Source organism: Dermochelys coriacea, chromosome 10 (assembly GCF_009764565.3).
Source record: "Dermochelys coriacea isolate rDerCor1 chromosome 10, rDerCor1.pri.v4, whole genome shotgun sequence".
NCBI classification, from domain to species: domain Eukaryota; kingdom Metazoa; phylum Chordata; order Testudines; family Dermochelyidae; genus Dermochelys; species Dermochelys coriacea.
Window position 1 is genome coordinate 60,418,293 of NC_050077.1, and position 25,115 is coordinate 60,443,407.

Below are 25,115 nucleotides of genomic sequence, written 5' to 3' on the forward strand. Positions count from 1 at the left end.
TGATCCTGGGAGACCCCGCCTACCCCTTAATGCCGTGGCTTATGAAGCTATGCACAGGGCAACTTGACAGCAGCAAGGAGCAGTTCAACAACAGGCTGAGCAAGTGCAGAATGATTGTTGAGTGTGCTTTAGGCCATTTAAACTGGCGTTGCCTATATGGGAAACTGGACCTGGCAGATTGCAATATTCCTATGCTTATAGCCGCATGCTCTACACTCCATAATATTTGTGAAGGGAAGGATGAAAGCTTCACTCAGGGCTGGACCGCTGAGACTCAGTGTCTGGAGGCTGAATTTGATCAGCCAGAGATCAGGGCTATTAAAGGGGCACAGCATACGGCCATAAGGATCAGGGATGCCTTGAGGCAGCAATTTTAAGCTAAAAGCCATTAATATTTGTTGCTATGCTCGGTAGTGCAGTGCTTGTAATGCTAGGAGGTGATTGTGATTGGTGCAGATGATGCAATCTGAAGGTTTAAGATAATTGTCTTTTGCTTTGCAGGACTCTGTTTGCTTCCAATTAATAGAATAAAGATTGTTTTCAAACCAACACAATTATTTTATTAAAAAACAACTGGAGGAGAGAGACAAACACAAAAACTAGGACTGTCAAGCGATTAAAAAAATTAATCGCGATTAATCACGCTGTTAAACAATAACAGAATACCATTTATTTAAATATTTTGGACATTTTCTACAATGTCAAACTTTAGAGCCTACAAGTCCAATCAGTCCTACTTCTTGTTCAGCCAATCGCTCAGAAAAACAGGTTTGTTTACATTCGCAGAAGATAATAATGCCTGCTTCTTATTTACAATGTCACCTGAAAGTGAGAATAGGTGTTTGCATGGCACTGTTGTAGCCAGCAGCGGAAGGTATTTACATGCCAGATGTGCTAAATGCTTGATGCTTCAACTACCTTGATGCTTCAACCACCATTCCAGGGCACATTTGTCCATGCTGATGACGGTTTCTGCTCGATAACAATCCAAAGCAGTGCAGACCATCACATGTTCATTTTCATAATCTAAATCAGATGCCACCTGCAGAAGGTTGATTTTCTTTTTTGGTGGTTTGGGTTCTGTAGTTTCCACATCGGAGTGTTGCTCATTTAAGACTTCTGAAAGCATGCTCCACACCTCATCCCTCTCAGATTTTGGAAGGCACTCCAGATCCTTAAATCTTGGGTTCAGTGCCAGAACTATTTTGATAAATGAAGGCAGGGGAGGTAGCTCCCTTTTATGGACCCAGCAAGCATGTTAGCTATAAAATCCCTCTTAGTAGCTGTTCTCTACTTGCTTTACCTGTAAAGGGTTAAAAGTCTCACTGCTATGCATAGGTAAAAGGAAGTGAGTGGGCACCTGGTCAAAAGAGCCAATGGGAAGGCTAGAAATTTTTAAAATTGAAACAAGACTCTCCTTTTGTCTGTCAGTTGTTCTTGGGGAGAGGCAGACAGGGAGCAGTTATGGTGTGAGAAGTTTGGCCCAGGCATGAAAAATCATCAGTATCATACCTAGAAACTACTCATCTAAAACCCCAGATATGGAAGTAGATCAGGAAATGTCTAGAAAGACATGATTAGGTTTATCCCTTTTATTTCTTTATGGCTTATGGACTCCTCTGTGCTAATCCCAGATGCTTTTGTTTTGCTTGTAACCTTTAAGCTGGACCTCAAGAGATCTATTCTTGATACTTAATCCTTGTAATTGTTTTTTTTTAAATCTAGCAAAATGCCTAAGTTCCCAGATGTATTTTCTTCTTTTTTTTTATTAAAAAAATTTACTTTACTTTTAAGAACAAAATTGGATTTTTGTGTCTTAAGAAGTTTGTGCACATGTTGTTTAATTAGCTGGTGGCAAGAGGTGCTTTCCTTTTTTTCCCCCAGCTCTTCCCTGGGTGTGGGGGCAGGGGACTTGAGGGTACCTCACAGGAAGAAATTCCCAAGTGAGCCTTCCTGGTTTTTCAAAGGGTTTCTGCACTTGGGTGGTGACAGCATCTACCAAACCAAGGTCAGAAAAAAACTGTAACCTTGGGAGTTTAATACAAGCCTGGAGTGGCAAGTATTAATTTTTAGAGTCCTTGTGGGTCCCCACCTTCTGCACTCGAAGTGCCAACTGGGGAATCAGCCTTGATAGCTATCTTTAGAAATTTCACATTGGTATCTTCTTTGCATTTTGTCAAATTTGCCGTGAAAGTCTTCTTAAAATGAACAACATGTGCTGGGTCATCATCCGAGACTGCTATAACATGAAATATATGGCAGAATGAGGGTAAAACAGAGCAGGAGACATATAATTCTCCCACAAGGATTCAGTCACAAATTTAATTAACCCATTATTTTTTTAATAAGCGTCTTCAGCATGGAAGCATGTCCTCTGGAATAATGGCCGAAGCATGAAGAGGCATATGACTGATTAGCGCATCTGGAACGTATATATCTTGCAACGCCAACTACAACAGTGCCATCCAAACACCTGTTCTCACTTTCAGGTGACATTGTAAATAAGAAGCGGGCAGCATTACCTCCCGCAAATGTAAACACTTGCTTCTCTTAGCAATTGGCTGAACAAGAAGTAGAATGGAGTGGACTTGTAGGCTCTAAAGTTTGACATTGTTTTGTTTTTTAGTGCAGTTATGTAACAAAAAAATCTACATTTGTAAGCTGCACTTTCATGATAAAGAGATTGCATGACAGTACTTATATGAGGTGAATTGAAAAATACTATTTCTTTTGTTTATCATTTTTACAGTGCAAATGTTTGTAATCAAAAATAATATAAAGCGAGCACTGTACACTTTGTATTCCCTGATGCAACTGAAATCAATACATTTGAAAATGTAGAAAAACATCCAAAAATATTTAGTAAATTTCAATTGATATTCTATTGTTATAAGTGTGATTAATCACGATTAATTTTTTTAATCACGATTAATTTTTTTGAGCTAATCGCATGATTTAACTGCGATTAATTGACAGCCCTAATAGATATGTATGTATGTCGGTATTTCAAACTTGTGCTATGCTTCTGGGTGACACCCCCAGACAGTTTGGATCAGCACTGCCTAGCCTACTTGATGGCACATTAAGAACTGTCAGCTAGCTATACAAGTGACCCATTGAGAGAAGGTAAGGGATACATCTTAGGACTCAACAACTCATGCAGGGGCATGCCTATGGACAGAAAAGGCTTCCAAGCCATGTGCTGGGCAGTTTGTGTTTGACACAAAGGAAGCACAAGCCGCATGGCAAAAGATTATAAAAAGGCAGCTGAATCTTCTCTTTTTTTGTCTTCAAGTCTTGCTTCTTACCTCTGGAGGAACTTTGCTACAAACTGAAGCTCTGAACAAAGGACTGAATGACCCATCCAAGCTGTGGATGTATTCCAGAGGGATTTTCAAGCCAGAAAACTCACCAATACTGCTAGAAACCTGATATATGGACTTTGAAGTCTTTGTATGTGAGGCCCGGTCTACACTGAGGGGAGGAAGGGGGGGATCGATCTAAGTTACGCAACTTCAGCTTCGTGAATATTCTAGCTGAAGTCGACGTACTTAGGATCTTCTTACCACAGTGTCTTCACTGCTGTAAGTCAATGGCTGACACTCTCCTGTCAACTCCGCCTGCGCCTCTCACCCTGGTAGAGTACCGGAGTAGACTAGATGCGATAAATTGACCCCCCCACCCCCACTGGATCGATCACTCGCCGTCGATCCAGCGGGTAAAATAGACAAGCCCTATAATAACTGTTTTACCATTTAGCATCTCTCTTCTTGTTCTTTCTTTTTTCTTTATAATAAACCTTTAGTTTTAGACACTAAAGGATTGGCTGGCAGTATGATATTTTGGGTAAGATCCAAAACTATACTGACCTGGTAATGTTGCTGACCCCTTCGGGTCAGAAGAACATTTTGTTTATGTTAGCAGAGTTTTTTTTTAAATAACTTCTCACTGTACTGGAGCTAGGTGCTGATTGGGAGCCGGAGAACAGGAATGCAATAAAAGGGGGCTATGTGATTTCTTTCCTTGCTTCTTGATAATCAGTGTGGAGGATCAGAAGCACAGTTTGTGACTGGTTGGGGAATTTAACTTCAGTGTTACCCACCAGTCCTGGGAGTATCTGCTCTCCCTTTTGCAGCCTGCCCTGACCTTGGCATTTCCAGTGAGGGCTGCTCCAGGCACCCTGGGTCACATTGGAGTAGACTTGGCAGGAGCCACAGAACCAGATCATTTGGGTTTTGAATCAGAACTCCACGCGATTTGAAAAATCTGAAATTTTGATACAGAGAGTGTTAAAGGGTTAAAGTTAATCACAATGAGTGATCCACAATCAAAACTGAAAGCCCTGAGAGAGAGCCTGTATCTTGAACATGAACAAAGAATGGCAGATCTTCGATTGCCGGAAAGATTAGCTGAAGAGAGAGCCAAGCAAGATGGATGAACAGCTGGCTGCTATGCAAAAAGCTGCCCAGGAATGCAGAACGCAAAGACTGGAACCTGAAGCAGAAGTGGCCAGACTTACTGAAAGTCCAGTTTATAATGATGTTGGTATGTTGTTTAATAATGATGTGGTAACTATATTTATCAGGGTAGTGTCATAACCCATCAAAGAAAAAATATAAATGTGAATCCTCTGTATTATCTGTAACTGACAGGGAGATCTGTGAAGGGGGATGGGAGGGATGTTTGACTCTAAGCAGTTGTATGTGTTTAACCAGATACACTATAACAAGGATGAGAGTGTCTCTAGCCTTGGGATGGTGGAAAATAGCTGTTTGCCCCATCAAAAAAGCAGTTTATATGGTGAATGTCTGTCTAATATCTCAGAAGTGAATCTGTAATTAGAAGAAATTCAGAAAGAAGCTTAGGAAAACATGTCTTTAGAGCAAATTAATGTTGATTGTCAGTTTGAAGCCCTAACTGAGGAAGGAAAGGATAGATTTTTGGTGGGTGATGGATTGCTGGCAAGTGAAGTTTGTAAAAGGGAGCCTGATGCAGGTAAAAGTGATGTGCTTAAAGTATCTCCTTGTGATGAGCCACTGTTTGTGGAGAGCAGCAGTTTATCTGTTGATGGGAAAGCAAGCTGGGAGCAATGAGAGTAGGAGCATCCCCTGAGATCTTAGCAATCTAAATATTTATCTTTATGGCAGCCCGCATCACCTCCAAGCTGAAAATATGGAGGAAGATGACAATCTTGATGATTCAAATAAATATGTGCCACACTTGAGCGACACCTTCACTATGAGATATGTCATCCCCTTACTGCACACGTTTGCATATCCAGTTAAAACGGATATTTTTAAATACATTACACATAAATTGAGATACCAGCACAGAAACTTATTTGAACAAATTTAATACAATTGTCTGTACAGATTTTCCCAATGTATGTAATGTCTTCTTTATTACTTGTATTTTTAATAGCAGAAGTTCTACAGTTCTCAGAGACTCTCATTAAAATTATTTTCCAGCACTAAAGTCATTTTTCAAAACACAAGTTTTTGTGAAAATACTACATTGTCTTACCATACAGCCAATATTTTATCATGGTCTGTGAAACGATCTTATGTCTCACATTGATTTCTGTGGTAGAGGACTTTAATCTGAAGTGTTTCATGGATTCAAAGGCCAGAAGGGACCATTGTGTATAACATGTATACCACCTGTATAACATGGACCATATCTTTTAGAAAAATATCCAATCTTAACTTTAAAAGTGCCAGTGATGGAGAATCTACCATGACCCTTGATAAATTCTTCCAATGGTTAATTATCCTCACTGTTAAAAACAAACTCCTTATTTTAAATCTCAATTTGTCTACACCAACTTTTAGCCATTGGCATCATTTCTCTCACACTCAACAATGCACAACATCCTTGCACAAGTTAAATCTGTCTGGTTAAGTGTGACCTTACTCAGTGAGAAACTCCTACTAGAAGAGATTTTTTGGGGAGCATGGGAAATTTGGAAGAACATGGCCAGATTATTCCATAGGGTCATGCTGCATTGGGCACTGGGAAGGGCCAGAGGCAGTACAGAGGCATGAAGCCTCTGCATGGCATGGCTCTGACACCTGATAGATACCGAAGATTTGCAGATGTCAGGGCCAACGCACTGTACTGGAGTGAGGGGGAGAATCCTAAACTGTTCCTGGAAGAATGGAAAGAAATGTTATAAGTACAAACCAGCTGCGTCCACTCCCCTGTGCAGGAATAACCTTCATGGGAGACAATTGGGGTCAATATTTCCTTTCACCCTTTTTATAACCTGTATACTTACTGCTGAAAAGCAACTACTTCTGAGATGGAAGACATAAATTAACCACTGCACAGTACACATACACAAATGTAGGGGGTGAGAAAATGTTGGTCAAATGGAAGCATTTTACATTTGACTTCAAGTTCCTCAAGGTTTGGGCTCATAACCAAAGATGCTGTTGCACTGCATTATTAGAGGTGCTGTCCTTGGGTTGCTATCACTAGTGACACTCTACAGTCACTGCGCTACTAGTCACTAAGGCATTGTATAAAAAAACAAACTGCTCATCTCATTCTAACTGAACAAAATTAAGCAAGAAACTTATTCATGCCTTTTTTTCTTACTATTCTTACTATTATTGGTATTGAGGTAGCACCTGCAGGCCACAATCAGTGATTCATGTCCCATTGTTACACTAAATTAACTTACATATTTTAGATAACTCTTTTCCTAATAATACCCAGACATGTTATTACAAGTTTTAGCACAGAGAACATTAGCATATGAATCTGCCTAAATCCAAAAGCTGTTAGCTAATCAAGAGATATTATTTGAATAGTTTCAGAGTAGCAGCCGTGTTAGTCTGTATTCGCAAAAAGAAAAGGAGTACCCGTGGCACCTTAGAGACTAACAAATTTATTAGAGCATAAGCTTTCGTGAGCTACAGCTGAGCTCACGAAAGCTTATGCTCTAATAAATTTGTTAGTCTCTAAGGTGCCACGGGTACTCCTTTTCTTTTTTATTTGAATAGTGCTTTCTATCAGAGGATAGAAAAGCACTTTACAATTAATTAATTAATCAATTCTCAACACACACCTCTCAAGCTGGTGAGTATTACTGACTCCGTTTTATAGACTGGGAAACTAGGAGCAGAAAGCAGAGCTGCTAAGGCATGATTTTTCAAAAAGTGAGGTGTGCAAAATATGTATCTAATATAGATGGTTAATTACCCAAACAAGGTGGATAATGCAAATGGACAATTATATGTCTCAACAGCTATCTGCATACTCACAATCACCCATGGCTAAACAAGGCAAATACCTTATCTGTTTGTAATCATGCAAGTTACGTGACCTAGTCATGTAGGAATTTAGCTGGGTGATCATTAATGGTACTGTGAACTGTTGAGTCTCATTAGTGAGTCATTCTCATGACATTAGAGAAACGGAGATTACTAGGCTTTCAATAAGTATTTAATTCTTTTAGTCATGGCAATGATTCACTGCTCCCAACCCAGCGTAACTTTTAAAAAATTCCCTCCCATTTGTATTTTTCCATTTACCTGTCACTTTGAAATTGTGAGTGGTTTTCCATAATGTTTTTTGTTGATTTCTCAGTGAAGCCTCTCTTACAACAGAACAAAAATCCATAAATGAGTCAATAGCAAGAACTTGTGACACTAGATTTTTATATTTTAAATTGGTATTGAAATTACTTCAGATACTTTTGGGTTAAAATCATAGCAAAGATGAGAACTTATCTGATTTGATTTAAAGTTCTCAATAACAGAGTGGTATCCATTCATAATACGTTTAATATAGAACAGACTTTATTATTCCATCATCCTTCTGCTGTTTTTTGTCACTCAGCTGTAACACTGCCAATGTATTTTCCCTCATTCTAAAGATTATTTTCCTCGTGTTTATTATTTTAGAAACCTAAAACAGAAGTATGGTTCCTTTACTAGCATTATTTCCTATTTCACACATGAACTCTTGTATGTTATTTCAGGGTTGCTAAGTACTATGCGGCTTGCATAGGTTTCTTTTAAAGTCACAGAACCATTTGGTTTGAGAAGAGAGCAAATACACATAACAAAAGTCATGGCACGTGTTTGGGTCTACCAGTCCAAAACGGTGGCATTTAAGAGCGAGAAAATAGTTTTGGAATTTGTAGTTCTTTAATCTTTCATTTGAGTGATGATAATTCAGATGGCAGCAGAAGCCACCACTTTGCTACCAGATGAGGAGGTACTGCTAGGACGGAGGAATGAGATTAAATATTAATTTGTTCTTAATGATCTCAGTGTAGAGTGCAGACAAATTATCCAAATACCGGTTTTCTGTGTGAGTGAGTGTCTCAAATCTCTCTTCTGTTACTCTTGTCTTGTAATTGAATGAGATTTTATAAAAATATTTACTGCTAAAGATGTGTGTTGCTTGTATTATGTAAAAATAGAATGTGTGCTCAGCATACTGCTGAATTGTTTAAATTTTTTTTTACTAAAAATAAGTGTGTAGTTTTTAAACTTCAGAGCAGAAACTATCTTAATTAAAGAACCCCCACACTATTTGTGTGATCTGCCTGATGGTTAGCTGAGGACCAAGAGATAATTCTTGAGTCCAGTAAAAATGCACCTCTTTAATAATAGTAAGGGAAGAAGGGGTACTCGCCTAGAACCTACTACAACTGCGTTCAGTTCCCTGTTCTACCACAGATTTCTTGGGTAATCTTGAGTCACTCCCTCCCTCTGTGCCTCAGTGTCCCCTATGTAAAATGAGAATAGCACTTGCCTACCTCACAAAGTGTGAGGTGGTTGGATACTATGGTAATGAGGGTCACCTAAGATAGATAGTACAGTGAGCAACTGTCATTTTATAGCACTGACACATAAAAGTCATCAATATCATGATCACCAGTCATAAGTACAATACTACTGACCTTATTGTGTTAACATTTGTCACTACATCAAAAGCATTTAAATTAATAATTTATTAGTAGTGGTTTTGATAAAAAGGGAGTGCATTCTAGTGGTCAGAGGAGGGGGGTTGGAATTGGAAGGTCTGGGTTTCAAGTATGCTGCAGTGTTGTTGCGTGACCTTGGACAAATCACTTAATCTCTATAAACCTGAGTTCATCTATACATAAAATTGGGATGATATTTGCTTATCTCTCAAAGGGGTTGTGAGGATTAATTAATATCTAATTAGTTAATCTGTGCAGGTCTTTGAGAAACTTGGCTGAAAGGTGCTATATAAATGCAAAGTATTTTATTAATTTTAAAATTACTGTATTTGTATAAATGCTTTAGCTTCACCAATTTATGCAGGAAAAAAAAATTCTTTGACAACTAGAGAGAACATCCCGCAGATATTACCTTAGCACATGCATACATCTTCAACAAGTTCAGCACCATAGATTTGTTGGTGACAAATTGCCCAGCTGAGGATTTGGGTTTTAACTGTGTTGCTGCCCTTGTTTTGGACAGATGATAGCCTTTTCAATAGGAGAGAACATGCAAACAAGAATTTAGGGGATGTTAATCTGGGGCCTTTCAACACTGACCCTCTTTAAAACTTTAATTAATTAGTTTATTATGTTACTTCTCTGTTATAATTTTCAGCAGGTCTAGCAATTAATTTTTTTTAACAAGGTGGGAAATTGCGCATTTCTTAGTAAATAAATGTGTGTGTGAGCTTTGATGTTCTCATCTCACACCCCTCTTCCTCCCCCCAAAAAATTACAGCTACACTTATTCAGTACTCACAAACAAAAATCTTTGTTAAAAGGAAGTTAAAGATGCTTTGAGTGCTTTCTCTCCCTATACACTTCCAGAATGTGGAAGCAGAAAGCCTGAAACCTAAATCTCTGAAAAACAGAAAAGGGCAGAGTTAAGATAATATGTCTCTCACCACATCTCCATACAATCTTACCTCTGTCTCTATGGAGATGACAATAGGCTACTTATTCATTCCTAACCAAACTGGCCATTTTCTGCATGCTCACTCTAATAGCAAATCATTGCTCTTTTTCATACACTCCAACTGACTCAAACTATCTTGCTGTAGCAGGTTAGATCTGAGAAAGAAGAGATTGCCTGAGCTCACATTGCCGCCTTGGGAAGCTTGCAGCTGTAGCTACAGGGTCTGAAAGCTTTTGAAAAATGTTAACAATTTAGTTTCTCCAGAACTGCTCATCTTCACACTCCCAGCTGACCACTGGGTGTTAGGGAGGCATATTGTTCTGTGACCAACTGAAGGACTCCTTAGGGCAGCAAGCAAAGGAGGGCAGAATAAGGCTCTGTGCAAAAATGATTATAAGAAACAGACAATTTTAAAAACAAATAATTGGGAGGACATAGGGAGGCTGTATCTCAGGGATCACTCTATTAAATGACCCCAAATTTGCACCACAAATTCTAACCAGGGTCATAGAAATGTTCAGGTCAATCTGACTATGCACGTGGATTTCAGAATACTTTGAAAAAACAGAAAGCTTTGGTCAACCTTACCTATGGATCTTCAAGGGCGATCCCATCATTTTGGTTTCAAATTTAAGTTACAAAATCTACAAGATCTTTGTGTCTCATGCTATTTATTTCCTCCTCTATTTCTCAAAACTCTTCTCTTAGTCTGGGGGAGGAGGAGATAACTTCCTCCAGCATCTGTGCATCATTTGAAGCTCATGTTACTGCCCCTATATTGTGGAGAGAGCTTCAGTATGTACAGGTAACTTGTTTTGCCCTTTCCAGCGGAGAAAGTAAGCCGGTCCACTCCGGTTCGGCGTACCAGCAAAAGCCAATATACAGCCAACCATAACAGAAGGGGGCAGCTTCCACAGGCGGGCAATTTAAAAGGACCCTGTGCTCCTGCAGCAGCCAGAGCTCCTGGCCCTTTAAATCGCTGCCAGAGCCCTGTGGTAGCAGTGGCAGCCAGGAGCCTGGGGGCTCCAGCAGTGATTTAAAGGGCCAGGGGCTCTGCCCCTTCTGCCTGAGGCCCTGCACTCCTCCCAGGACCCCGGCCCTGCGTACCAGTAAGTCCCTTAAGTTACTTTCACTCCTGGCCCTTTCCCATATCAATGTTGACAAATCTTGCAAGTTATTCGTAAGTCTGGTGATTTGTGGTTTGTTTGCTTTTTGTAAAGTCCCCAACTGCTGGAATCATTTTGTTACCTGAGGATCATCCTCACCATCTATTAATCTTTCCCCCCAAAAGTAAGTGTTGAGCCTTGTGGCTGTAGAGAAAAACTGACAATGTGACTCGAAAAGTCACCAATTGCAGACGATGTATAAGACGAAGGCCACACCTACTCATTACAGGTTTCAGAGTAGCAGCTGTGTTAGTCTGTATTCGCAAAAAGAAAAGGGGTACTTGTGGCACCTTAGAGACTAACAAATTTATTTGAGCATAAGCTTTTGTGAGCTACAGCTCACTTCATCGGAGCTCAATGCATCCGATGAAGTGAGCTGTAGCTCACGAAAGCTTATGCTCAAATAAATTTGTTAGTCTATAAGGTGCCACAAGTTCTCCTTCTCTTTCTACCTATTAATTAGTAAAACTCATGCTTGTTAAACCAATCTCACATTTTTTAGGGCAAATCTGATGACTTTTGAATCCTGCGGGCTGGCACTGTACCTGGAAAGGCTAAAGCACCGGGGAAGTCCCAGCCCCTATTAAAGGCACTGCCCTGCCTGCTTGGCACAGTGTGTCGCTCCTGTTTAACCATCATCTGTAGCCTGGGTCCCCGGGCCAGTGCCGCGGGGAACCTCCCTGCGTTACCCAGAGCACAGCAAGGAGACGCTGCACCCTTTGACCGGTCGGGGGCGCAGCTCAGCATTTAAGCGGGCTTTAGGTTACTGAGCTAATCAGAAGGGGTATCTGCCAGCTGGATCGGAGGCAAGACTGGGTTCTGAGCCAATCAGAAGCAAAAAGAAAAGGAGTACTTGTGGCAACTTAGCGACTAACAAATTTATTAGAGCATAAGCTTTCGTGAGCTACAGCTCACTTCATCGGATGCATTTGGTGGAAAAAACAGAGGGGAGATTTATATACACACACACACACAGAGAACATGAAACAATGGGTTTATCATACACACTGTAAGGAGAGTGATCACTTAAGATAAGCCATCACCAGCAGCAGGGGGGTGGAAAGGAGGAAAACCTTTCATGGTGACAAGCAAGGTAGGCTAATTCCAGCAGTTAACAAGAATATCTGAGGAACGGTGGGGGGTGGGGTGGAGGGAGAAATAACATGGGGAAATAGTTTTACTTTGTGTAATGACTCATCCATTCCCAGTCTCTATTCAAGCCTAAGTTAATTGTATCCAGTTTGCAAATTAATTCCATTCAGCAGTCTCTCCTTGGAGTCTGTTTTTGAAGCTTTTTTGTTGAAGGATAGCCACTCTTAGGTCTGTAATCGAGTGACCAGAGAGATTGAAGTGTTCTCCAACTGGTTTTTGAATGTTATAATTCTTGACGTCTGATTTGTGTCCATTCATTCTTTTACGTAGAGACTGTCCAGTTTGGCCAATGTACATGGCAGAGGGGCATTGCTGGCACATGATGGCATATATCACATTGGTAGATGCGCAGGTGAACGAGTCTCTGATAGTGTGGCTGATGTGATTAGGCCCTATGATGGTATCCCCTGAATAGATATTTGGACAGAGTTGGCAACAGGCTTTGTTGCAAGGATAGGTTCCTGGGTTAGTGGTTCTGTTGTGTGGTGTGTGGTTGCTGGTGAGTATTTGCTTCAGATTGGGGGGCTGTCTGTAAGCAAGGACTGGCCTGTCTCCCAAGATCTGTGAGAGTGATGGGTCGTCCTTCAGGATAGGTTGTAGATCCTTGATGATCCGTTGGAGAGGTTTTAGTTGGGGGCTGAAGGTGATGGCTAGTGGCGTTCTGTTATTTTCTTTGTTGGGCCTGTCCTGTAGTAGGTGACTTCTGGGTACTCTTCTGGCTCTGTCAATCTGTTTCTTCACTTCAGCAGGTGGGTATTGTAGTTGTAGGAATGCATGATAGAGATCTTGTAGGTGTTTGTCTCTGTCTGAGGGGTTGGAGCAAATGCGGTTATATCGTAGAGCTTGGCTGTAGACAATGGATCGAGTGGTATGATCTGGATGAAAGCTAGAGGCATGTAGGTAGGAATAGCGGTCAGTAGGTTTCCGATATAGGGTGGTGTTTATGTGACCATCGCTTATTAGCACCATAGTGTCCAGGAAGTGGATCTCTTGTGTGGACTGGTCCAGGCTGAGGTTGATGGTGGGATGGAAATTGTTGAAATCCTGGTGGAATTCCTGAAGGGCTTCTCTTCCATGGGTCCAGATGATGAAGATGTCATCAATGTAGCGCAAGTAGAGTAGGGGCATTAGGGGACGAGAGCTGAGGAAGCGTTGTTCTAAGTCAGCCATAAAAATGTTGGCATACTGTGGGGCCATGCGGGTACCCATCGCAGTGCCGCTGATCTGAAGGTATACATTGTCCCCAAATGTGAAATAGTTATGGGTGAGGACAAAGTCACAAAGTTCAGCCACCAGATTAGCCATGACATTATCGGGGATACTGTTCCTGACGGCTTGTAGTCCATCTTTGTGTGGAATGTTGGTGTAGAGGGCTTCTACATCCATAGTGGCTAGGATGGTGTTTTTAGGAAGATCACTAATGGACTGTAGTTTCCTCAGGAAGTCAGTGGTGTCTCGAAGATAGCTGGGAGTGCTGATAACGTAGGGCCTGAGGAGGGAGTCTACATAGCCAGACAATCCTGCTGTCAGGGTGCCAATGCCTGAGATGATGGGGCGTCCAGGATTTCCAGGTTTATGGATCTTGGGTAGCAGATAGAATACCCCAGGTCGGGGTTCTAGGAGTGTGTCTGTGCAGATTTGTTCTTGTGCTTTTTCAGGGAGTTTCTTGAGCAAATGCTGTAGTTTCTTTTGGTAACTCTCAGTGGGATCAGAGGGTAATGGCTTGTAGAAAGTGGTGTTGGAGAGCTGCCTAGTAGCCTCTTGTTCATACTCCGACCTATTCATGATGACGACAGCACCTCCTTTGTCAGCCTTTTTGATTATGATGTCAGAGTTGTTTCTGAGGCTGTGGATGGCGTTGTGTTCTGCACGGCTGAGGTAATGGGGCAAGTGATGCAGCTTTTCCACAATTTCAGCCCATGCACGTCGGCGGAAGCACTCTATGTAGAAGTCCAGTCTGCTGTTTCGACCTTCAGGAGGAGTCCACCCAGAATCCTTCTTTTTCTAGTGTTGGTAGGAAGGTCTCTGTGGGTTAATATGTTGGTTAGAGGTATGTTGGAAATATTCCTTGAGTCGGAGACGTCGAAAATAGGATTCTAGGTCACCACAGAACTGTATCATGTTCGTGGGGTTGGAGGGGCAGAAGGAGAGGCCCCGAGATAGGACAGATTCTTCTGCTGGGCTAAGAGTATAGTTGGATAGATTAACAATATTGCTGGGTGGGTTACGGGACCCACTGTTGTGGCCCCTTGTGGCATGTAGTAGTTTAGATAGCTTAGTGTCCTTTTTCTTTTGTAGAGAAGCAAAGTGTGTTTTGTAGATGGCTTGTCTAGTTTTTGTAAAGTCCAGCCACGAGGAAGTTTGTGTGGAAGGTTGGTTCTTTATGAGAGTATCCAGTTTTGAGAGCTCATTCTTAATCTTTCTATCTCCAAGGGCGGAGGGAAGGCGGGGCTCTGAGCCAATCAGAAGGTGTATCTGACTCCAGAAACGGAGGGAAGGCGGGGGTCTTAACCAATCAGAAGAAGTATCTGTCTCCAGGAGCGGAGGGAAGGCTGGGCTCTTAGCCAATCAGAAGGAGTATCTGTCTCCGAGACCGCAAAAGAAAGCCGAAGCTCTGAGCCAATCAGAAGGTGTATCTGTCTCCAGAAGCGGAGGAAAGGCGGGGCTCTCAGCTAATCAGAAGGAGTATCTGTCTCCGGGAGCAAAGAGAAGACCGGACTCTTAACCAATCAGAATCTGTCTCCTGGGGCGGGACCTGATGGGGATCGGGGGAGCGCGCACGCGCCATCTGTTGGCTGTAGCCGCGCGCGCTGTGGGTTGGGGCGGGGCTTGGCCGGGGCGGGGCAGGGTAAACACGAGTAGGCAGCCGTGGGGAGGAAGGTGCGTCTGTGGTGTAGCCGTTGGTCCAGGATACCGTTGCCTGGCCGGCCATGGCGGCCTCTCCCGTGGAGGTGGTCGGGCTGCCGAGCGAGGAGGTGAGGTTCGTTGCGCGGCCCCAGGTTACCCGCTTTCCGGCAGGGAGGCGGGCGGCCGCTGCTTTTCGCCTTCTCCATCCGGTCCCCTCCGCGATGCCGGACCCTCCCTCTGACAGGCCTCTTCTGTTGGTATGAGGGTCTGTGCCTGTGAATCCCTGTCGTGGGGGCCCGGTGGGCCCTCCCCTGCCTGTACCGGCCCCAGAGTGGTGTCGGACGGTGTAGGCAGGAGAGGAGCCCAGGCTATGGCTGTGGTGGGCTGGGGCTGGCGGAAACCTACCTGTTAGGGGCTGGGATGTGACACATCTTGCGGCTGTCTGCCTCCCTCTCTGAACGTGGCAGCAGGGCTCCCAGTGTCCTGCCCAGAGGGCGCTGGCTGCTGGGTAGTCCTGTCCTCCGCGATGGCCCCTCGGGCGAGGTGCTTGGGTTGGTAACCTGGTAACTTCCTCGTCTAGTGGTAACAGAATTTAGTGTTGGGAGACGCTCCAGTGATTATCCGGATAAGAGAAATTAACTGTATGCTATGAATGGCTTGTGGATTGCCTGCCTCTTTGAACAAAATCTGAAACTTTTCTGTAGGATACTTCCTAAATCTACCAAAGTCAATATTCCAATAATCTGAACTAATACTTGTTTGTAAACAATGCATAGGGAGGTTAAGGGAGACTAGATGATCCACTTTTTCTAACCACGCTAAATAACTTTAGGTTTGGGCTGTGCATTTTTTTTTTTGGGTAGTGTAATATTAAAATTTTAACTCTTGGGTAACAGACTGATTTTATAAACTTATGTTCTGAGTTTGCAATCTGAAGGCGGTAATGAAGGGTGTAATATATCTAGGTGGTTTAAACTGCACATATGTATGCAGGATGTAGATGTTGGTCATCTGGGAGGAATAAAGTAGCAAATACTTCATGACTCTTTATTAGTGAACTTTTTATCTGTCATATAGCATGTATATGTTAAAGTGTAGCTGCCAGTGACTTGAGTTTTGGCTATGAGTTCTCAGCACTTCTGCAAATTGAATCCATGGTCTCAAATTGAACATCCAGAAAATGAAGCATATATCATTAGTGACCACCATTAAAAAGGTTGGTTTAAATAATTTCCTTACATCACACAAGAACTTTATGGCAGAAGTAGGGATAGAATCCAGTTCTCTAGGGCATGTTTCCACTGCCTTAACCATGAGACAGTCCTTTCTCTTCCTGTCATCTCTTGCCTTTTTCACTACACACTGTCCAGTTTCTGCAGCAAATGATGAAGGGGTCCTACGGACAATAGCCTCCTTTACTACACAGCCCTGACTTGCCTCAGCAGCTAGTGTGTCTTGTGCAATGAATGATGCAGGTGTCCCTATGGAAAAAGTAGTATGTGATCATGTAATCAAAGAATGTATCATGACGCAGACACACAAGGGGACTGAATTAAAGTTATACAAACCATCTTAATTTTGGCATTTCCTAACTTTTGAATGTTTGACTTTTGTAATCTTAGTTTTTTATGTTTTTTTCAAGAGTAATCTTAGCTATAGGTTCTCAGATCTCTCTGTCCATTTCTTGCCCTCATCTACTTAGTATTACACTACTCACTGAACAGGAAACAGACAAGTGTGCAGATAATTCTTTTGCAAACGCTACTGTCTCAATATAGTTTTAAAAAATTATAGGTTTCAGAGTAGCAGCCGTGTTAGTCTGTATTCTCAAAAAGAAAAGGAGTACTTGTGGCACCTTAGAGACTAACAAATTTATTAGAGCATGCATCTGATGAAGTGAGCTGTAGCTCACGAAAGCTTATGCTCTAATAAATTTGTTAGTCTCTAAGGTGCCACAAGTACTCCTTTTCTTTTTAAAAAATTATGTTGACAAATCTCCTCTTACTCCAATTGTTAACCCTGACCCACAGGTGCTGGTTTCTAATTTTTCCCTAGGGGTTTTGAATCCCCACTTTGCCCCAGACCCCACCCCGTCCCTGTACTTCCCAGCCCCGCTCCACCCCAGACCCCTTCCCCCAAGTGTGCCCTGTCCATGCTTCTCCCCCTCCTGCCCGGTGCCTCCTGCACTCCTCTGAACAGCTGTGCTGTGGCATGCAGGATCCCCCAGGAGGGAGGGGGAGGAGTTAATTTGTGGGGGCCCGCAGGCAGATGGGAGTAGGTGGGTGCTTGGCTGCTGATGGGTGCTAAGCACCCGCTAATTTTTTTTTTGTGGGTGCTCCACAGAGTCTGCGTCTATGCCTTGAGCTAAAGAAAGCAATGCTTTAAAGTGCATTTTCCACCTCCAGGTGGAACTTTCTTTTACAGTGCTCTTTTCCTGAGACTGTTTTTGAAAATCACTTCAGAAGCTTTAGCTAGTGCTGAAAGAGGAGTCCGACCTGTCTTTTTGAAATGGGTAGCTGTGTGCACACTAAATGTGTGCTCTAAAATTACTGTCTGCTTGGTTAAAGGTTGAAAATACAGGTGATGGTTCGGAACTGTAAATTTGTGTACAGACTAAAATATGACCGCCTCTCTACCAGGGTAGTGGTGATCCTGCTGATGTTTCTTAAATGTGCTTGTGTTAGTACTGGTACAGTTCTTGGTGAAAAGTCCTTGGCTGTGGGATTTGCTTCCTTCAGTTGACACACAAAATCTCAGCCTTATTGACTTGTAGTCTTGCATTTCTCTCTTACTTTCATTGGTCAAGCATTTGTTATCGCTGGGTCACTTTAATCTGTTGAAGTAGTACAAGGGAAAACATTTCTTCTGTCTGCTTTGGGTTGTTGAATCTGTCTCAGTATGGAACGGCTTCTGTATGAGGAGAGATTAATAAGACTTGGACTTTTCAGCTTGGAAAAGAAACGTCTGAGGGGAGATATGATTGAGGTCTATAAATCATGACTGATGTCAAAAGTAGATAAGGAAATGGTTATTCCTTTTCATAACACAAGAACGAGGGGTCACCAAATGAAATTAATAGGCAGCAGGTTTAAAACAAACAAAAGGAAGTATTTCTTCATACACCGCACAGTCAACCTGTGGAACTCCTTGCCAGAGGATGTTGTGAAGGCAAGACCATGACAGGGTTCAAAAAAGAACTTGATAAATTCATGAAGGATAGGTCCATCAATGGTTGGGCAGGAATGGTGTCCCTAGCCTCTGTTAGCCAGAAGCTGGGAGTGAGCGACACGGGATGGATGACTTGATAACCGGTTCTGTTCATTCCCTCTGGGGCACTTGACGTTGGCCACTGTCAGAAGACAGGATTCTGGGCTAGATGGACCTTTGGCCCTACTGGGTCAGAGCATTCTTATGTAATGGGTGCAGCATGCTTTAAAAGCAATCTATTAAAATTGAAGGGGAAAGGTATCAACTGGTGCTAACTTCTAGTTCCTAAATTAGACATTACAGGAGCAATCTCAGTTGTGTATGCTGAAAAAAGGAAGTGTTATTCCTTGCAAGTTGGATATAGACAAATATTGTCATACTATAGAAGTAGGGCTGGCAAAGAAGCCTGCCCAGAATATGACAAAATGCCTCCCTTCTCTCTTACTGGAAGACCTTGAAAATGGATCTATAGCTACACAATTAAATTGTTTCCAGATGAATAATGACTTCATAGCCTACTTACTTAAAGAAGCATATCAGAATTCTTTCCTATGTACTCTGCCTGGAGAGAACCCTTCTGATCACTTGTTGAATTAAGGACACTTTTTTTTTTGGCTTGTAAATTGCAGAGTATTTCAAAATTTCCAAAACAGAACTCTTGTGGTGCCAAGGTAGCAGATATTTTGAATTCTTCATGTTGCATTTCAGGGATCAGTTTAGTAATAGGATACTATGGTATATTTCCTGCTTCCATGCACTTCATATTTCAGATCATTTATCCACTTTTCAGAGGACTTCCATTACACGAAAGCTCATATTTTCTGCAAATCGCAAAAGATTTTTTTTATGAACATCTGGCATTTCATTAATTCCAAAAAGTATTCGCATCTAAATTTCTCATTCTTTAGCATGTACTTCTTGGCAATGTAGCTTCTTATGTTGGCCAGGGTCATCAGGCTAAAAGGTTTTTACTACCCAAAAACCAACAGAAAATTTTAAAAAGCCAAAAAAAAAAAACAAAAAACTCCCAATCCATTACTTATCTGTCTGAAACCAAGTAGACCTCCCCTCTTTCTTTCTATCTAGCAGAAGAACTTTCTTCTGCTCAACCTATTCTTTACCTAATCCTGAGGCACGTCACTACTTCCTCTATTACTCAGCCCATGCGCAGGGCAAGGAGTCTGGGAACCAGTGGAGAGGAGGGGAGACAGATCTGACGAGGAGCCGGAGTGCAGGGGAAGAGCTGGGCAAGCAGACTGGGACAAGGAGCCAGGGGAAGTGAGTATAATGAGGATGGTTGAGAGCCCTGGGAAGGGAGGCTGGAACTAGGAGTTGGTGGATTGAGAACACAACCAGTGAGTGGGGACTAGGAATACATAGGCAAGGAGATGGGGAGCAGGAGTAGGGCAGAACTGGAAAGGGGGAGACTTGGATGGAGGAGTCTGGAGGGGTAAGACTGAGACTTACTGGGGAAGGAATCTAGGATCCGAAGTCTGAGGAGTGGAGGCTAGAACTGGGACAAGGAGCCAGTGGTGGGACAGAGAGCTTGGAGGGGACAAGGCAGAAGAGGTCATGCTTGCAGGAATGGACAGAAGAGTTTCTGCCCACTAAAGCGTACACCCCTTCTGAACCTAGGATGGATCTCAAGATTCCTGAGGCTCACCATTCCTCTGCTGTCAGCAAATATCTGTGAAACTCATGAAGTGTGCATCTCATCTCCCTGTAGCGCAAGTCCACATAAAAGTTAGCTCACCTATTACTGCTGTCACTTACACCATTTGATGAGGTCTGAGACGTCGATCAAAGATTCCAGCTTTGTTGAAATCCAGTATGGTGTCAGTATGACACTACATGGGGAATTTTTTTCCCAGGTTTTTAAAAACCTGGGAAATTACGCATACAACTACCCAACCTTAAGTGGGTCCCCTTGTGCATATGTATTATGATGAAGCCTAATTACATGATCACATACTATTTTTTTTCCCCACAACACCCAGGCCTCATTCAGTGCACAGCATAGACAATGCTTTTTTAATGAGCAATTATTCAGTACTTTTCTACTCGTTGTTTAATGTTTGGCCCATTTCTTATTTACTTAACGCTATCCAAACCCTGCTGTGAAGACAGAATTATTAATTTCCCTATGGGCAGTTCTTTGGTGTTCACCACTACAGGATCTGAATGCTGCTCAAATATTAATTATTTTCAAAATAAGCCTGTGAAATGAGTGGGTCACACTTTACTGATTAAATTCAGAAGTATCCACTAATTTGGGGGTGCCCAATTTGAGACCTGATTTTTGAGTACTTAGCATTATATAGAACTCAATAGGTTCAAATGACAGCTCCCGCTGACTTCAGTTGCAAATGCTCAGCACTTCTGCAAATCAGACCTTAGGGTCTCAAGTCAGGCACCAAGAAATTGTGGGACACGGAATTAGTCACCACCTGTGGAAAAACTTGGTTAATGTGACTTGTATAACATCGCAACAGAAGTCGGTGGCAGAGGCAGGCTTGGAATCCAGTTTTTCATGATGGCATTCAACTTCCTTAATCATGAGACCATCCTTTCTCATCTTTCAATTCCCTACTTCATTCACTATACAGCTTCCAACTTCTGCAGCAAATTACCCATGGGTCCTACGCTACATAACATTGATTCATCCCCAGAGCAGCTCCAACTTGTGCACTGAATGAGGCTGGGGTCCTGTGGAGAAAAATGTGGTCATGTAATTAAATGTGGTCATTTAATTAAAGACTACATCATAATGCATATACACAAGGATGTCAAATTAAAGTTGCACAGGCAACCTTAATTCTGGCATTGCCTAGGTTTTGAGTCTTTGACTTAATAACTTTAACATTTTAATGTATTTTTGGGTGTACTGCACCTATTGATAAATCAGGAAATAGTAATTGCTATAGATGATATTGAATTGGAATTGCATTATAAGCCACTCATTTTTTTTCACTTACCAGAACTTTCTGAAAACGTTTTGGTCTGAAACTTTCCTTGCTTAATCTCAACCTCGAGATGACCTTTAAGGAAAGAAGGACTCTTGAGCGATGTGAGTTACTGTAGAATGGGACAAAGTGTACTTGGTAGTCAGATGCTTATTCTCACGTGACTCTTTTTTTCCAGTTTTGCATTTGCCCTACTATAACCCATCTTTGTGGTTATAACTGAGGGAATAATTGGGTTTTGGGTTTTTTTTCCAGTTTGCAAGCTGGACTGGAAAAAAAAATGGTTTGGGTTGAACAAAAACTCTTCTCCCTCCCACATTTTTTTCACAAATTAAGAAACCTGAAAACTTCATTTTGAAAACACTGCTGCATGGTGTTTCTTCCATTTTGACCAGCAGCTGGTGAGTGAAATTGACTTTCTTGTCCCTTTCAGAACGGACAGTGTCAACTTCACTCTGCAGCTGCTTGGGTCCCAGGCCTGTCACAGACTGAGGACTTGGGGTTTCCAGGTACTATGGGTCTGGGACGGACCCTGGGAGCCCTGGCTGCTGCTGAGTGAAACTGACATTTGGACAAAACATTTCAGGCTTGGTGAATCATTACTGGAAATTTCCGATGAGCTCTAGTTGTGGCAAAACGTATCAAGCCAAATGAGCAGCAGCGAAGGGGGGAGTTCTCATCTCTCTAGCATGGGGTGGGCAGAGTACAGCCCACTGGCCGGATCCAGCCTGCCAGCCGTTTTAAGCCAGCCCTCGAGCACCTGCTGGGGAGCGGGGTCTCGGGCTTGCCCCGCTCCAGCTGGGGCGCAGGGTCGGAGTCTGCTCCACGTTGCTTCTGGAAGCAGTGGCATGGCTCCCCTCTGGCGCTCCAGCTGAGCAGCAGTGTTGGGGGCTACACCACACTGCTTCCGGAAGCAATGGCATGGCCCTGCTCAGGCTCCTATGTGGAGGGGCAGCCGGGGGCTCCGCTCTGCATGCTGCCCCAGCCCCAAGCGCCACCCCTGCAGGTCCCATTGGCCGGGAACTGCGGCCAATAGGAGCTGCAGGGGTGGCACCTGCAGATGGGGTTGCGTAGGAGCTACAGTGGGGACATGGCCGCTGCTTCTGGAAGCCCCTTAAGGTAAGCACCACCTGGAGCCTGTACCCCTGAGCCTCTACCCGTGCCCCAGGCCTGACTTTCCTCCTGAACCCCTTGATCCCACCTTGGAGCACCTTTCTGCACCCCAAACCCCTCATCCCCAATCTCACCCCAGAGCCTGCACCCCAAGCTGGAGCCTGCACCCCTTCCTGCACCCCTTCTCCAGCCCTGATCCCTCTCCTGACCTCTGAACCCCCTTGGTCCCAGCCCAGAGCACCCTCCTGCACCCCAAACTCCTCATCCCCAGCCCTGCCTCAGAGCCTGCACCCACAGCTGGAGCCCCCACCCCCCATGCACCCTACCCTCCCGCACCCTGAACTCCTCATTTCTGTCTCCACCCTGGAGTCTTCACCCCCAACAGAGCCCTCCTGCACCCCAACCCCAATTTTATGAGCATTCATGGCCTGCCATACAATTTCTATTCCCAGATATGTCCCTCGAGCCAAAAAGTTTGCTCACCTCGGCTTTAGCACCTTATTCACCTCACTCAGATCTGAACATCTGATTAATTGGGACCATTTGATTAAAATGCCTGGACAATCATTCTTTATAAATAATGCAAAAAGCTATAATTATGCAACTAAGGATTAGAGTTAGGGGCAATTTCACTGCAGAACTAAGAGTAAACAATTATAAGCATCATTAGACCTTTAATGAGATGCTTCAGTCCATACCTGTTAATGGCAAATATTACCAACTAAAAGAGGAGAATTTAATAAATGTAAATAATGTTAAAAAATAGTGTTGCATCCTGTGAAGGAGGAAGAATTCATGAGTTACTATTATTTTAATACAAACCAGTCAGTATTTCTTACTGATGAGTTGCTTATTAATTACAGGCTTTTCTGAGATTTGCTGAGATTGCCATTGAAGCTGACTGGGTAGTAGCCCTTCCTTGTAAAAACAAAACCCACATGGGCATTTTTTGTGGTAAGAAAACTTAAACATGGACCTGACTCCTGTTTCTCCTGTGAAACAGTCATATTTTAAAAAGAAGACTGTAATGGTTTGGTGGTGGTCTTCTGACACTAGTACTACAACAGGTTTCAGAGTAGCAGCCAGGTTAGTCTGTATTCGCAAAAAGAAAAGGAGTACTTGTGGCACCTTAGAGACTAACAAATTTATTTGAGCATAAGCTTTCGTGAGCTACAGCATTTCCACCAAATGCATCCGAGGAAGTGAGCTGTAGCTCACGAAAGCTTATGCTCAAATTTGTTAGTCTCTAAGGTGCCACAAGTACTCCTTTTCTTTTAGTACTAAAACCTGAGTGTTTCTATTGACGTTGTTGTTATAGCCTTGTTCGGTTAACTATCATTCAAGTCTCGAGTGAAGTTAAAAAATTCACAACAGTTGGAGGTGTTAAATTCATGTGGTGAACATATTATCATTGGAACCTGAGATGAAAGCTTACAATATATCTATGTAAAAATACTTAATGCAATAGCATGGAAGATGCATAGGATTCCATGGCTTGCTATTCTAGTTCAGAATTAGTGATGATGGAGCCACAAATGGGTTATCAAACTGTTTTTTGAGTTACCTACAACAATTTATACTTGCAGCATTGGATTAAATATCTACATAGCATCATAGCTTGTTACAGGCCACCTTCTTACTATGATGATTTTAAAATAATTTGATTTATATCTCTTACTTTGGAGTACTGATTAAATGATGATGGAAGACATTGGGATCTTAAAAAAAAATTTTTTTTAGTCCTATTTCAGAGGTAACACTGGAGAGAGAGAGAAAACATAAGGAACTGTGTGGCCTGCACTGATTAAGTGCAGAAACTTTCAATTTATACAAGGGAATACAAAGCTATGAGTCATCATCATTTCAAAGTGCAGATGCATGCAAAAGGTTAGGCAATAAGGATCACTGTTGTGTAATCTTCGCCCTTTGGTACTAAGTCCATTCACAGGGCATGGGAAGTTTGGAAAAATGTTGGTCACTACACTTTATTTTTGTTAAGGATCTTGTTTAATCTTCTATTGTTTAATGCAGAACCTATGGTTCTGGAGCCACCCTCTGCTCTTCAGAGGTTAATATGCGGCTCCTTGCGTAGGTGCCAACTCCAGGGCTGGAGCTACAGGTGCCCACTTTCCAGTGTGCTACAGGGTTCTCACTGCTCAACCCCTGGCTCTGCCCCTGGCCCCACTCCACTCCTTCCTTCAAGAACTCCGCCCCTTCCTCTGTGCCCTTGCTCCTCTTCTCCCTCCTGGAGCCTCCTATTCACCACAAAACAGCTGATTGCAGTGGGTGGGAGGTGCAGGGATGGAGGGTTAGGTGCTGATCAGCAGTGCTGCTGGTGGATGGGAGACACTGAGGGCAGGGGAGAGCTGACGTGTTACTGAGGCTCTTTGGCAATGCACATTGGTAAATTCTGGCTCCTTCTCAGGCGCGGGTTGGCCACCCCTGGTTTAATGGCATAGTCTATCAAAACTTATTAAAGAAAGCTGACTGTTACTAGCATGGCTCAAGACATACTGATGCCATTCCATTTGTAAGACTTTGCCATGTGGTGACTATCTTGTGCCTATATGGCTTGTGCAGTTTTAGAGGGCCTTGGACCATATGCACATCTAGAATGGTACTTTGGCTGGCAGGTCAGATTTCCCGTCTTTACTCCTATTTTATTCTGGTAAGCCGTGGTGATGAGGCTTTCCTATTTTATTCTTTGGCTCTCTTGATGGCATCGTGGCCCTTTCTAATGTGGAAGATGTGGATGACCTGTAGAAAAG

At 42.8% G+C, this 25,115-nt stretch overlaps 1 protein-coding gene and 1 long non-coding RNA gene across 5 annotated transcripts in view; one reads left to right on the forward strand and one right to left on the reverse strand.

Annotated features, from left to right (window-relative positions):
* Positions 1-250: 250 nt before the first annotated feature.
* Positions 251-12,121, reverse strand: LOC122456169. Its single transcript, XR_006274868.1, has 3 exons — positions 12,109-12,121; positions 11,062-11,065; positions 251-599 (listed from the first exon to the last, which is right to left on the reverse strand). It is a non-coding gene; the product is annotated as an uncharacterized LOC122456169 (long non-coding RNA).
* A 2,830-nt stretch (positions 12,122-14,951) lies between these two features.
* The window catches only part of NEDD4 (NEDD4 E3 ubiquitin protein ligase), a 126,775-nt gene continuing 116,611 nt past the window's right edge, over positions 14,952-25,115 (forward strand). Inside the window, exon 1 of one of the 4 annotated variants that reach the window (XM_038418647.2) lies at positions 14,952-15,192. In XM_038418647.2, the coding sequence (XP_038274575.1) occupies positions 15,148-15,192 (45 nt within the window). In that variant the 5' untranslated portion in view covers positions 14,952-15,147. The remainder of the gene's footprint in view (positions 15,193-25,115) is intronic. The other 3 variants (XM_038418651.2, XM_043494233.1, XM_038418649.2) reach the window with 3 other exon arrangements.